At 39.2% G+C, this 15,251-nt stretch overlaps 1 protein-coding gene across 19 annotated transcripts in view; it reads right to left on the reverse strand.

Annotated features, from left to right (window-relative positions):
• LOC111253538 (uncharacterized) overlaps positions 1-15,251 on the reverse strand; it is a 94,015-nt gene that overhangs the window by 24,204 nt on the left and 54,560 nt on the right. For 5 of the 19 annotated variants that reach the window (XM_086992947.1, XM_086992944.1, XM_086992943.1 and 2 more), the window contains 2 exons: positions 7,337-7,451; positions 3,037-3,163 (listed from right to left, as the gene is read on the reverse strand). In XM_086992947.1, coding sequence (XP_086849073.1) covers positions 3,037-3,163; positions 7,337-7,415 — 206 coding nt within the window. In that variant the 5' untranslated portion in view covers positions 7,416-7,451. The other 14 variants (XM_086992950.1, XM_086992948.1, XM_086992945.1 and 11 more) reach the window with 14 other exon arrangements.

The following is a 15,251-nucleotide window of genomic DNA, read 5'->3' on the forward strand; positions in this document are numbered from 1 at the left end:
AGGGACCGCGAAGTGGCCTAGATAAAGAAAGATTTCGTTTGACGATTGAAGAACTCAGCCGTCAAAAGACGTCCTTAACAGTAGTTACGGGCATAAAGCTTGAAACATTTTTGGTCATTTTTGATTCCGTTCTCTCGAAGAGGAATCTTGTGGATATCTGTAGACCTTTAGGAATCACGATGAGTACGATATCTCGTATTACGATTTCGTCCCTGGGCTTCATCTCTTTGGCTGGGGACATATAGGAAACTCTTCATAAGTGTATTCAACACAACAAAGAACAAGGATCAGGGCAACGCCGGAGACACCGAGATGCGTGCTTTGACACAACAACGATGGCTGAGTCTCGATATCCTAGGTATTTAGTCCTTCTCAAGAAGCGAGGCAGCCAAGGTTGAGTCGGGGTATTTGACAGTTTCATAGGTGTCGCACTCGGCTGACGGTGCGGTAACATCCTCTTTATAAAAGGAAGAAGATTCAGCAAAAAACAATCAAGTCCAATTTGAAGGACTCCTCTAATTTCGGTGATCATTGCTGGTTTCGCTTTTGCTTATTATCAATCTCAAAGCTTCCTGTAATTCCTGTCAGACCTTTTTGTCGATCTGAAAAACAGCAAGCATCTTACGTATCCTCTTCTGTCTGCGTGCCGGTTGTTAGCACCGCAAACCCCCATGCCTACAGCCGTTTCTTTGTTATAAACAAACGTAACAATCCAATGATGGTGACCTAGATCGGTTTGATATTTGTTTTATAACGATAGATATTGGGAGATCTAGTCACAGAAGTAATATTCCCCCGTGGCGATTTGCATTAAGCAGGTCCTTGGAAGAACACGTGCTTCCCGTAATGCACACCTAAACATTTTGAGCTACAATTCTATTGAGGAGCTCTCAAATATGATTTACGTTATACACAGGCTTCCATTTGCTCAGTAACAAGAACATTACCGGCTGGACATCCACTGCACCACTCATATAGCCCACTGGCAAAAGGACTTACTTATCTAATACAAGACGAGATATCGTAATATAAAAGACAGTGTATTTATTAGCTTAATCATAATCCATAAAGCTATTGTTCAGTACACAATTGACGTCTTCGTTAGTTTCACATTTTCGTATATGAATCACTAGCGGCTGCCTAGTTCGAGGACACAACCAATGCACCGATGTCCTGGACGACGCAGTCTAGGCTATCCATGAAAAACATATATATATATATATATATATGGCTACATAAAAACCCGAACATAGTGTAATGCTCCATCAGGCAAAAACCCTCGTTCAGGGACATATAGTTCTACGGTATTACATGTGGAGGCCAAACTAGCTCTTAAAGTTTAATACTAGTTATTTCATCATATATGTATACGTTTCATAGCACTATTTCTTATACAATTACTATGGACATATTAGTGAATCACGCGTTTGTGTTTTGCATTTCCTCGAAGGTTCCATTCGTGTTCATACTTTATAGGTGTACCTCTTGGCATATATATATATATATCGCAGATGCACGCCCTTTACTGAGACGTTGGTCCAAGATATCGTCCGTCAAATTAATGCTCAATAGTATGCCATAAGTTCTCCCTTCCCTTGGCTGACGAAACCAATGCGGTAAGGAAGGAGGCCTTCGAACCCGAAGCAAACCCTTTAATTTGCAATACTGCAAATGCTAATCCGATCTTAAACTGCATGAAACCGATAGGCAAAAGGCACTACTTTCATATTAAGCTTTATAAAGCGCTGCTACTAGCCGCACGTATTCTAGTCAGCTAGATTCTGTGGCCTGATTGTTATCAAATATGCCTACAATATCATAACCCATAAACAGTTGATTGTGCGGCTGTTAGTTGGACTGACTATGCTTGAACATAATAAATGCTATGTAGGAAAGAAAGATGAGACTAACTTAACTACATTAAATAGTTGGAAAGTGTCAGGTGGACTTGTCAGTACAGCGCACTAATCCACGACGCGCTAAAATTTCAAAATAATCTATTATGATATATTTATACTAAGATACATTCATAAGAGGGCAATATTTAGGCAATTTTTAGATCAAAACAAAAAAGAAACACAACTGTCTTCGTAGCGCCACCAGCGATCTGAACTGTCACCTACCCTGTAGAACTATTGCATCATATGTTTATGCTTTACCTCCTGTTCTTAATTGTTTGGCATTGTCTCACATGGCCGTGCCCGAGCATAGAACGAAGTGTGTGCAGGCTTGGGTTGGCCTACCTATATAGCATGCTATTTACTAGCCTATCATGGGGACGTCAAATATATAGCCGATTCAATGCATCTGCAGTTCACATGTAGCACGACATAGACAAAAACAAAAAGATTAGTCAGTATCTGAACTACTCATAGGTCGGTGTATGCGGGCGTACAATAAAGCAAGTGTTAGCTTTTGCAAAATGTATCTATGAATGTAGAATGAGCTCCATTTTGCCCTAGTTAGAGGCTAATTTGCCGACTCTTCTTTGAAGTTGCATCAGATGTACACTGAATACAATATAAATGGGCATGGGGGGTTGAAGAGCTCACAATATTTGCCGCAGCAACTATACTTGAGGGTCAACGCCAACTGACGAATAGATGACACTATCCAAAGAAGTATGGATTGTTGTAGATTACTAGGGATCTGTTTAAGTTCGTATTATCATCTCTACGACAGAATACGCGTCAAAAGCTTTATCATGGAAAGTAAGATTGTTGCACGATTTCATATAGACTTATCCATTACCCCAAGGGGCATATTGCCTACTCAATGAAACAGGAGGCATAGGCTGTACTAAGTCAAATTCCATTAATAGCGATCTAAGTTAGTGATATAGCCGCATGGGTTTAACTAATTGATCATACCCTTTATCGTATAACAATTACAATCTGTCAATACGTATTATGCATGGCGTGATATTGCTTTGACCCAACTGGACGTATTTCTGATTTGGTGAGTTTGAAATTTACAACAACGACTCTCGCTAACGTTTTCCTTTGAAATCCTCTCCAAATGACTGTTCTAACTTACTTGGCGCGCAGGGCAAGTTCGCGATCACTGGGACAGGTCCAAGGACAGCGCTCCTTCTGGAGTAGAATATTTTGTTGCTGAAGACTACTCATGGTATTATTTCGGCTCATACCCCCAGGTGCGCTTCCTGCAGAACAAACGAAAAATCGTTTACACAACATCAGCTGGGCAATAAAGGGGGCTCCACGACCGTAATGAGACGTTATGTTTAAGATTATTATAAAGCTGGCTTTCTGCCCCTCTAGCCAGTCATAGATATGTTATAACACTTGTCTGCGGCAGATTTCTTTCTGCGAATACAGAGCTCTTATGCGATTTCACGTTGTGCCAGTTACCGCTCTCAGGGCAGCTCTAGCCATCGGCTAGGTTTTATAAGATCATAGCGGCGTCTAGGTTCTAGGAAGACGATAGATGTTTTCTAAAAGTATTCTCATATAAAGTTATAGATTTTTAACTACAATATGGGTAGCTAGCTCTAGCTAGTAATCTAAAAATGAAATAAGTGGTAAAAAAAGTAAGTAGAGTAAAAGCTCTAGTAATAATTCCACGTATCCTAGATCAATATTAATTCATGGTCAATTTTTAGGGTACATTGATACAGCAGGTCTGCTAGATCTCGTGCTTCAGGCAAAATAGGCTTGGCTTCTATTTAAGTGTCTGTCAGTTACCATGCTGCATCGAAGCTGGGGCATTTTTTCCTAAATCAATACTTGTCTCGTTCGTATCTTCTGCACGATAATTTAGGATTCCATCAGGCGGCTACATGTTCGGCGAGATGATGCCTCTCATGCAGTCTCTCACATCTTGAAGTTCGCTTCGGTCGAAAATTTTCGGGTACATTACAGTTTCCCTTTTATTTCTAGATCCATAGACTTAAACTCTGCTTTATAGCAGCCAAAAAAGAAACACTCGTTCCATGTATTTGGATGATGTCAGCCTCTTGCCAAACTTCTCAGACTTAAAACAAGTCCCTAATTATAAGTGTACAGGTATACTCTCGTTACGAACTGTTTCTCTCTGGAACTTTCAGCTTAAAGAACCTGTCAAGAATATCAACTCGTCGACTCTACTTCGAGAATATACTAACAATTATCTTTTACCTCGTAACTAATCTCTGTACATTGTCTTTACCTGTCTGAGCATGGCGTCACGTAATCCAGATCATTACCCAATTCTACTTCCGAACATAAAACTACAGTTGTATTGTAATAGACTCAGACAAACCTCAACGCATGTTACCAAAGAAAATTTGTCTAAGTGCCAGATTTTTACTTTTCATTCTTCTTTCTTTATTCTTTATTATCCATATTCATTAAAGTTGTCACATATGATTAACTTTTCTATCGCACAATGCTATTTAACTGGGCCGATGTATAACATTGGGCGATCGAAAATGTCTTGACGGTTCTACAGCGAAAATTAAGCCAAATATATATTTGAGACCTTAAAACAACATTACCAAAAACACACGGTAAGAAAAATAAAATAAATATTGGCCGTTTTAATTGATGACATTCTGGTATCCTTTCGGTAACACGACAATTTCATCACTATAGAACTTCTATAGAGAAAAAAATTGTGACAAGGGATTTTTTCATGGATCCTTTGAAACCAAGTTGACACTATCAATGGAGTACTCTCAATTTTTTGCCGGGTGGCTAAAGTGACATTGTTGCGGCGGAAGATGACCCTCCCTCTGTTCCCAAATTCTGGTCGTTTTCCCGATGGCTTGTTGTTGATAATAAAAGTCCACATAAACCGTTCTTACGGGCTCATAACGTACGTTTTTTTCAATACCACCAATAACGTGGCATTACATTCTTTGGCGTCAGTTCAAACTTTGCCACAGATTATTATTACTTTTTTTTCCGCATTACTGTTATATGTGATCCGTTCTTCACTACACGTAGCCAGCCACTTCTCAAATAGCTTCATTCCATTTGTATTTCTGTAACTCAGACAGTTAGTTTTACATACGACTGAATAAATTGTCTTGCGTTTATCTGTGTGGCACCCACACATCGAGCTCCTCTTAACAGACAGCCTTCTTCAAATAGTTTAAAACCGTGCCGTTTTATCAATGTAACTAACTACTCAGGTCCCCAGTAGGTCTCTCACGTCCTGCTCAGCTTCCGCAATAATTTCATCATTTTTTTCGTGATCGGTTCGCCGCTAAGAAAAGCATCCTTCACATCGAAATTTCTAGGACGAAAGCAAAAAAAACCATGTTTGGGTTGTTGTTGTTTTTTTTTTTTTTTTTTCGATAATGTATCCTGACCATCAATTGCACAAATGCTTCATCGGCATGGGCCCCATTTTGCCATTTTTCAGATATTTCACTCATCTGAAATCTGAATGGAAGTATTTCGATGGGCTTAGCACGGCTATCGTTATCAGGTCTCAGCTTCCAAGTGACGCAACATATAACCCAAGAGCCACGTAGCTAAAAAAAACTATCAATACCTCTTCGACAACTCATTGGATTACTGTGATAAAGCATAACATTTTAATAAAGCGCACAAACATCGAGTTTAATAAATGGAAGTCTCCCACTGTGAAACGGAAGATGATGTTAGAGTTTTTTTCCAACAAGTATTTACCTGCAATCAACCAACCCTCTTAGTTACAATCAAAGACATGGCGGAGTTCTGTGATTCTTGGGTCCGCTAGTAAATTATACAAACAAACGTATTCATTTTGATACCTGGAGTCACTCGAATTCTCGTGCGGCATCACAAACACCCAAATATTGCATCGGCTTATCACGACTGACCTCGATTTTTACTCTCTTGGAACGGTTTTCATAGATTACGTCTCGGTTCATCCACATTGTCTACTGCCAGATCCTGTAATAGTCTGTTATACGTTAGCGTATTCGGTTCAAGTTACGATGGCTTCGTACCGAATGAATACGTCTGTTGTACATCTGCCTAATAGGACAGACCGAGAGCTGTCATCTGGGCTGGTGTCCTTGTTGGGTACGACAGATCGGGCAGAAGAAAAGTTATTTTCGGTCTTTTAGTAGCATGACGATGTGAGACGACTCCTATTTCGCTGTTGGGCTTTCAGATGCGTTATTCAGCGCGCGCGCGCGCGCGCTATGTTCTACGTAAGGACAAACACCTAATTTTATCCCATCAACAGTGACACTTTACTCACCCTATAATTACACCTGGCTTATCGAAATTGGGAAAAAGTCATGGGTACCGAGATAGATCTTTTTGACGACTATTTTTGGCTGTGTCTCGAAGACGCAATTCTTCTATCCTCAAAGACACCTGACAGGTCGACATAATTAAGTGATGGCACCCGGTAACCGCTTGAGGCGTCCTAGCTTTTACAATGAGAATCAATTGAACTCGTTTGTGTTTCGTATTATGGCGTAGTTTAGTTACATTTTAAATGGCGTGGTTACATTTTAAATTTAATTGAGGTAGACTTTAGTCTAGGACGAAAATATGAACGAAGAAAAAACAAAATGCATTGCTTTATCGTTATTGCCTATGTCATAGCTTTAGTGCAGTACACAACTAGCGGTAGGTTGGCACCATAATGACTACTCTGGAGCAGACTGCTTATCGTATAGGAGCTATAGAAAGTTTCCTTAATCTTGCAGATAGCTGCATTGTCTGTTTACCTGTACCTGTAAACCTGTATCAAAACAACGCGCATTTCTGGGCTTGCCTAGTTGGCATGCCAAACCGTATCCATCTGTGTCGTCACTCTTGCCCAGGTCACAATAGCGTCTGGTAGCTAACAATGGATAGCTGACAATAATAATAATTCAGGCAATTGCGCGATCGCATCTTCCCCAGATACCTCGAAAAGCGGCCAAATCGGTTGTAGATAGCCCACATTTTCTAACAACAAATAGATTCCAGACAGCTGACAAATTAGGAAAAGAAAATTACGATGAAACTATCACAAAGTTATCAAAATGTTGATAATTTCACGCGTCTGTTTCCATCAATTGTTTTATAGAGCCATGTATATATGTTAGTAAACGTACACCGGCGTTGAAATGGTCGAATAACTGATAAATCTAGCTTTATTAACCTTTGCGAAATTCTCTGAATATTTAATGTTTTTTTTTTTGTTGACGGCACCTTGGCGCGTTAATCTGGTAGCGTTAATTAGTAAATACGATGTTTTTTTTAACTGCCTGTGTACGCTCTCACTGCGTTGACACGACATGCACAGTTTTTCTCATCTTTCTTTAAATGCGTTCCTGTAAAAAATCAATATCGTATAAACTGAACAAAAATTTTTTGCAAAAATAACTGATCTCTAAAATGCGTACCATTCTTTTCTTTGTGCGATGATGAAAATAATTTACCAGGCGCTATGATGTGGGATCCAGGACTGGCCTTCCCTGCCATTAACTGCTATAGATGTCTATCCAGCAGAGAACCCGTCTGAAACAACGAACGAAACAGATTTTTTAAATTTTGTGCGCCATATATAATATCTATTGGGCGACGTTTACAGAACACCTTTATTCCAATAAAATTCACTTTATATGTGAAAACATCAACTTCGTTGGACCAGCAAAGTCAGTGATAGAATATTTTTCCTCGTTAATCGCCGATTTGGTTGCTTTCGGAGCTCAAGTCGCCACTCATTACAAAATGCAACTTACGTCGTGTGGGAATATCTAACGGGTATGATTCCACGGTAAGGTAATTCGGTCGAATCTTAGTTGCTCCTTTTTAGATGGTCCAGCGTTTAACCGAATGATCTTAAAATTTGTCATAACAAAAATCCAAAATACTCATTCGCTATTATTTACAAAGGAGCGTACAAGATGAGATGAACTGTGCCCGTCAGACACGTCCACCCTTCGGGATGCTGCACACACAACGGCATGGCTTGGTATGTGGGTGCACGCGGCAAACATTTTCCGTGCAATAAGTTCTTGCGGCGTCAGTTGTGTGCTTATTATCCTGCAAGGCAATCTGGTGGAAATACCGTTGAACATACGTTGTTTTTTTTTTTTAATTCAATAAAAAGGGAAGGGTGATTAATGTAGAAAAGCATACGAGAGCCCTTATATATTTAACAACTAACAGCAGCTGTGTATCGTTTGTGTCTGAGAAGCCTTTGTCTCACCAGCGAAGAAGAATAGAGCAATTCTATAGAAAGCGATGAAGCATAGCAAAATTATACAATAATACATATTTAGAAAATCTGTAATTTCTAAAATTGATGAAAACTGGCATAGCATTCGAAAATTATTGCAGACACTTCCACATCCGGAAAGTGGCATGGTTTTTTGAAAGGAAAAAAAAATTTGTGAACGTTCGTTTGGATCCGTTCGGTGCTACACCGGGATGGGGGTAGAGAAAAGTAAGTACCGTAACAATACGTTCCATCGTCAAGACAATGTCTTCCTATTGAGAAATGATGAGAAAACTTCCCTCTATATAGGGTACACTTCAGCTGACTAGTAGGATGAACGCAGTTCACTGTTCGTATAACCCGAACGTAACACAAAACGAGAAAGATGAAATCCATAAGAATTCAGCGGAAAAGCCAAATAACACGAGGTCAACAGCTGGAAAGCACACACGCTCGAGTGGCATACTATTCTATATAGACGCAGACACGGCACTCTCTAACCTATCAGTCGAGAGTCGGAACACGACCTATGCCTTGTATTTGTGACAGCACTGACCATTTCAGATCTATTTATAGATAGTACCGGTACACATGTTGACCTCTGGAACTTGCCGTGTCATGTCAAAAGCCACATTTGATGGAGAACTTCGGCTTCTACTAGCTAGGTATAGCTAGCTAGCTAGCTAACAAGAGCACTATGAAATGAATTAGATTTTTCTAAAGCGAAGTAGTAAGTAGAGAAAGCGAAACTTTCTATACAATGTCCACTTTCGTAACGAAAGAGTTAACAGTGGATCACTTTCCAAAGCAAAACGAGATGATACATTTGTGGGCGATTCGTTCGACAAACTAAAAATGCCGTACGAACAATTACTGACACTTACTTTTTTCAACTTCTATATACTTCAATAACATATTCAACCGTATTCTACTACTTTTAATTTCAGTTGAATCAAGTTCTATTTTTGACTATTCCAGTGTTTGACATACGGTCCTAAGCAACTATTACTACTAAATGGTCATTACAAAATGTCACGTGTGTCGTAGAATTACAAGCATTACGCCACTGCGACGTCCTGCATAACGCTCTACATGGCCCAACGAAAGGGCCCCATAAACGTCCGAAATCAGGTTTAGCAAATACCAAGGGTGGGTCACTATCAAAATACGAAAGTTCATTATTGTTAGTCTCTTCTGTGTCACACCCTGATCGTAAGGGAAAAAAGTTATAAACAATTCAAGGTAACCAACTATAGCACACGAAACTACCTCTGTGCTCGTCCTGACGTCATTGTTAGTCAATGATCGGCTTTTATGGTTCCTGAAGATGTATCTAGAACAACAATGGCTGCCAAACTATATAGTTCAGAAAGCAAAACAAGACTTAACGAGGATCCGCCATCTGATGATGTTGGGTATGATGGCATTGGTATTAGAATAACAGGTAACGCCGCTGCCGCGGCCGCCGCCGCCGCCGCTTGAACGAGAAGGACACAGACGCCGGCAGCCAGCCAGCGTCCGCTGACTGCCCTTTCGCTTTAGCGTAGCAACCTGTAAATTCTCTCAGAGTCGACGATCGACGGGGCATGCGCATGCAACTAGCTAGGATGAAGGTCAGAAAGTATTACGTTCTTGGATTTAGGTGGCTTTAGCTTTCGATTGTGTGGGTACTTGATAACGCCCGCTGTAGAAGCAGATCGCTAAAGTGCTCGTTTATAAACAACCTCTTCGACGAACAGATACGAATACTTAAATTTGCCCCTTTTTTTTCTTTCTTTTTTTGTTTTTTTTTTTAATATAAAGGAGCCAAGCGAGCAATCTCGAACATGTCTGTATAGCTAAAAATGAAATGATAGAAGAAGTCATAAATAAGTAACAGAAAAAACGGTCATTTGATAGTAATACTTCTGTCGCAGTCAAAGTGCCCTTTCAAACCGGTTATCTATATACATCGGACCATGGAGTAGATAATTGTAGCACATTTAGATAACTATAATACAGAGAGACGCTTGTTGTTAGCTTTTGCTCAGTTCACTTGTAAAGACGCCTCCGCTGTTCTATTGATCCCATGGGAAGCATAGATCTGTGAAAATTATGTTTGAAGGACCATCGCCATATATTTTACATATGAAAGCTTTATAGGACCTTCAATTTTGCCACTACAGCAAAACGCGGCAATATACTTTTTTATTTCTATCGTGGTATTGATGCATGTCACCCTTTCTATGTTAGAATATACGATTACGATCCCAAGGTCAAGTACAAATAATGTACGTATGCAATCATTATATACTTTGATGGTTCATTGTTGTTATCGAAAAAACAATTTTTTATGCAAGCTACGCGTCTTCAAGATAGCATAAATAATACTGCTTTTTTTTTATGTCTAGTCCGGTTATGACTCAAAGATTGCTTGATAACAGCTTTTTACTTTATTTTTTAATATAACTTCGTGAATGCGTAGCAGTAGCCAGTTGACTTTTTGCTTTCCTACTTCCCACTTTTTCAGAAGCGTTTGAATAGTAGTTTTCCGTGCGGTATGTTATATATATATATATATATATATATATATATATGTATATATATATATATATATATATGTATGTATATATATATATATATATATGTATATATATATATATATATACACATATATGTATATTGTCATCTATGTATGGGAAGCCTTGTATAGCAAGTGCGGAATGGTCCATAATGAAAATCGATTCACAGTAAAATGTATGCGAGATAATATCTTGATTAGGCTATATCGTACTAAAAATGTTATCAACTCAATGACCGGCTTTGATTTTTGGCCCGTCATGAGGTATTCCAGCCTAATCCTTTTGTTTATCTCTAAAATTTGTCCTAAACTAAAATAGGCCTAGTATAATCTTACACGAAACGCAGAACCTGCCGTCAGACACACTTGCCGCTTTCGAACGCAGCTCTTACTTAATTAAGAATTAAGAAATTACTCAAGCTTAGCGTCTCTCGTTAATGGCGCCGTTTCGCAATTTGGCCATGTAATGCCCTTCATATTTAGCGTTTTTACCCCGATTTCTGAATTGAATCTGCTTATTTTGTACGGTCAACAGCCAAAGAACAAGCATTGCTTGTGGTCGCCCACGAACACTGTTGTATGGTTTCGTCGCCAGGGGAAGCCAGTTTACATGGACACCTATGTTTCTCTTCGATAAATTCGCCTAATATTTTTATTTTTTTTATCTTGTATGAATTACGCAGATATTGATTATAAGTACGCCACAATACACCTCCATGATTTATTGGATGTCCGCAAAATGCCTTCTCCCCCCAACTGAATTCAATTCGGCCTTAAGGCAAACTTAAAATATGCAAGCTTTTGCATAAAACTTTTCTTAGCAACTTCCTGGCATTACCGTAAAATACTGGAATTATTTCAGCCCTTAAGTATGAGATAATTTTTATTGTAAATAGATATAGTTTACAAGGCGGCTTGGTAGTAGAATCCTTTTGACCTACATCTTCTCCAAAGGCCTTGATTTTCCATGTTGAGGCGACACTACGCTCCAACGAGTCCCACTTGACTAATTAGGACAGGCTCGACCATCTGCATTGAAAGGCGTTTCCTCATTAGAAGATGTCCAACTTTATATCTGAAGTGCTATGTGGAATATCAAAGCTGCCCCTCACTTAATCATCAGTTAAGCCATTCCGGGGCCTGTCCATTCGGTCGAGATAGTATTTCATTGCAACACTGCTTGACGCATCAGAGCCTAACTTACCATAATAGTACAGCCAACTTCCATTAACTCAACTTCAACACCATAATGGCCGCATCCCACCTTTAGGAGATGTAATGACATTTTGTGCTTTTGCAACCAGAAGGAACTTTTACAAGAAACACTAAGCGATTGCAAGAATTAGATAGAAGCAGACTCTTGACTCAAAAAGCAGACTGCTGGTTTATCTGGATTTTCGTCAATGAATTAAATCGGAGGTGATACTATTGTTATCCGTTCTATTAGAGTAGGACGCTCTGTGGCGTTTTGGCTAGGTGCTAGTATTAGCGGCTGATTCTTGCACCAATTTCTATTTTGTTTAAATCGTTCATTCAGTTCCTATGTACGAAGGTATAATATAATGTCCCTCATGGCAATGTATTATTATTTCTTTTCAAAATCGTGTGGTCAGAGCAGAAATGAAAAGACTGGATCAGGTAGGGAAGCAGAGCTATATTAAAAGACCATTTTGAGGACGCCCATAAACCATGAGATATTTTATAGGTCCATGAATGTCGAGGTGAAAAGTAAGCCATTTTATTACACACTCTATAGTTTGTGCTACTATAAATAAAACCACTATGAACTTCCAAATATTATTTCAAGAACTATTATCAGGCAAGGTTACATCAAACAACCGGCTCCTAAATATAAAAGTATTGAGTTTTTCCCGAAATCGAAGGTAAACCCTATTTGTATATCTCTAAAATTCCTAGGGAAACGCTTCATCAGAAAACGGTCACAAAGTTTTTATTTTTACTAAGATAATCGTTGTGAAATCTATCGTTCGCCGATATCTGTGCTCCCTCCCAAATAGAGCGGATCCGTTGCGCAACAGACCGTCCGCGTAGCGTGAGCGGCAAGACGTGTCAGAATCATCCAGAAAGTTAGGTTTTGCAGGATCAAGCAGTGCCTCAAATTTCAGGCCAGTTGTACTATTCCTAGCCAAATTTAAAAACGAAGAACTGAACCGTTAAGATGAAATGATTGAATTGCTAAAATCAAAGCTCAATTACTATAATTATTATCTACTCAGTTTTCGATTTGTGAATTTGCCTTATTACCAGAGGCATTTTTGTTGTTTACTCACTTGAAATGGCTAAATATATTATATTGTAACATGTCAAATTAGACGTTTGACGCAACCGTGCATTTATATATAAACTAAAGTTTCATATACTATATATATATATATATATATATATATATATATATATAAGGTAAATTATCACTAATAACAACGATTGTCGAGGTTAGGTTCACTACAGTATCTCTTGTTCGATGTTACCCTTGGCCTCAGACGCAGGGCTTTGTTTTAGTTAGAATTATATGAGTTTATTTTTGTGACTGTCGCAAGGGTTGCTAGGTGTACGTCTAACCCAGGAAAATAAGCCCGCCGGCCACAATATCGGGAAGGAAAACATCCTTGTTATTCCGCTACTATCAAGTATCAATACCTATAGCATAACACCCGAAGGTCTTTTTTATAGTTGAGAAATAATATTATACCAATTGTTGTCTTTTAATATACCGTTAAGCGATACACTTGATCTGATTTGCTTTTGTTTTGGGAAAGCACAGCCCCTGTGTAGAGTATGTAAATATTAGGTAACATGTAGACAATTTTTTATACTCAGATCATATGTTCAGAAGCCGTAAGTAACATTGAAGGATAGCAATTCAAGAACTAAACGCTTAACTTTCGATATGGAGCCTACGATTCTGCAGTTCAAGAGAGGGGATCCGCCAGATAGATTATCGTCTGTTTGAATTAAGTAGATATCTTTGTATCTAAGTTAAACTAACATCTACTCTAAAACGATCGTATATTTTATTAATAGTTAAACGACTGATATTTGAGGGCGCCACCTGGAAGTGATTCATAGAAGTTCGAAAGCGATCCCGGTGGCTGAAGTGGGGATTGTCTTGTAAGCCACACTGGCACTTCAAGGTTCAGTTTGAAGCCTTTTCAGGACAAATTTTTGAAGACATTCCAGGATAAATTATCCCGTGACCAGGCCCACACATGACCTAATGCTTGCCGATCGTTTTCGGGGCTCCCGCCTAGCTTTTATAGGCAGCTTGAATATTACTGGGCAACTAAGGTAGGCAATCGTAAAAATCGTACCTTCTGGCGAGGTAAGGTTACACAACTTTGGCAGCAGCGTTGATTGTTCAGGTTGGCGCAAAACAATACTCGGAGCAATTGACACGCGAATATTTCGTACAATTCTGTAAAGGTCAAACGCTTGCATAAGGTAGGGGTTTAGCGGGGTTATGATGAATCGGATTTTCTTGATTAACTTGTTCCGTTTTGGTGGAATGCTGCGCGATGCGTAAGCTAATACAAGTCTAGGTTTTGAATAGGATTAGGGTGAACAATGAGCGCAATACTAGAAGCGTTCGTTGACTGCCGGGTTGAATATAAAAGTCTAGCTGCAATGTAGGATCATACAATAGTGTTCATTATATTTTCGTTTGTTTTTTTAAGTAGTTCATCGAATTGGTAATCCAACTTTGTGTATATAAAATAATCATTACTTTTTTCCTCTTCTATGTTGAATCCATTTGAGCCTTCCTTATTTATGAATGTAGGGTAACGTTGAAGTCTTATCTTAAACTGTAAAGCTGTATCTACATGTTTTAAAAGCCAACGAACACGCCTATTTTCTGACTTCACAGCTTGACGTAACTGCGTTCAGCGGAGTGTCGTTTCTTCCGCAACGTTTCAGTACAGGACGTAAAGACTGTATTGCCGTCTACACTCACACATGTACTCATATAAGCGCCGTTTTGAATTGCTCTTAGCAGCCAAAAGCCTACAGATTCACGTGGTTACGTTCACTTGGCCATTTCGGTACCTAAACGTGGCCGTTATTACCGCTTGTTGTGCACAGTGAGCAGTATTAGCTTCAGTGGGCCAGCTATATGTAAGTTCGTGATGTTTTTCAAAATCAGCCACGTTTGATGCCACGAAAACGAGAAGTGAATAGAAAAACGAAAATAGAAGGTCAGAGTACCAATCTAATCTGGCTGGAATATCTTTGGCGAACACTGCAGCCTTTCGGTAGAAACTTTCGCGACTGGCTCATGGCCTACGGCTGGTCAAACGTTCGATTCCTTAAAAATTTAAGCGAGTTGTAAAAATCGCTGAGTCTCAAAGGAAGATTGAATTCAGGGCTTCATTATTGCAAAATTGCTGCTCTGCGCAGCCTGAAAAAGGTGGTTGTCGAAACAACTTCGGAAGCTCGTACCCGTTTTCATAAATTTAGAGAAATCGATCTATAAGTTATCGATATAGCAAATGACATGCTTGTTTGTTAGACGTATGTAAGG

The sequence above is a fragment of the Varroa destructor genome, unplaced genomic scaffold, assembly GCF_002443255.2.
Source record: "Varroa destructor unplaced genomic scaffold, Vdes_3.0 BEIS01000006.1, whole genome shotgun sequence".
NCBI lineage: Eukaryota > Metazoa > Arthropoda > Arachnida > Mesostigmata > Varroidae > Varroa > Varroa destructor.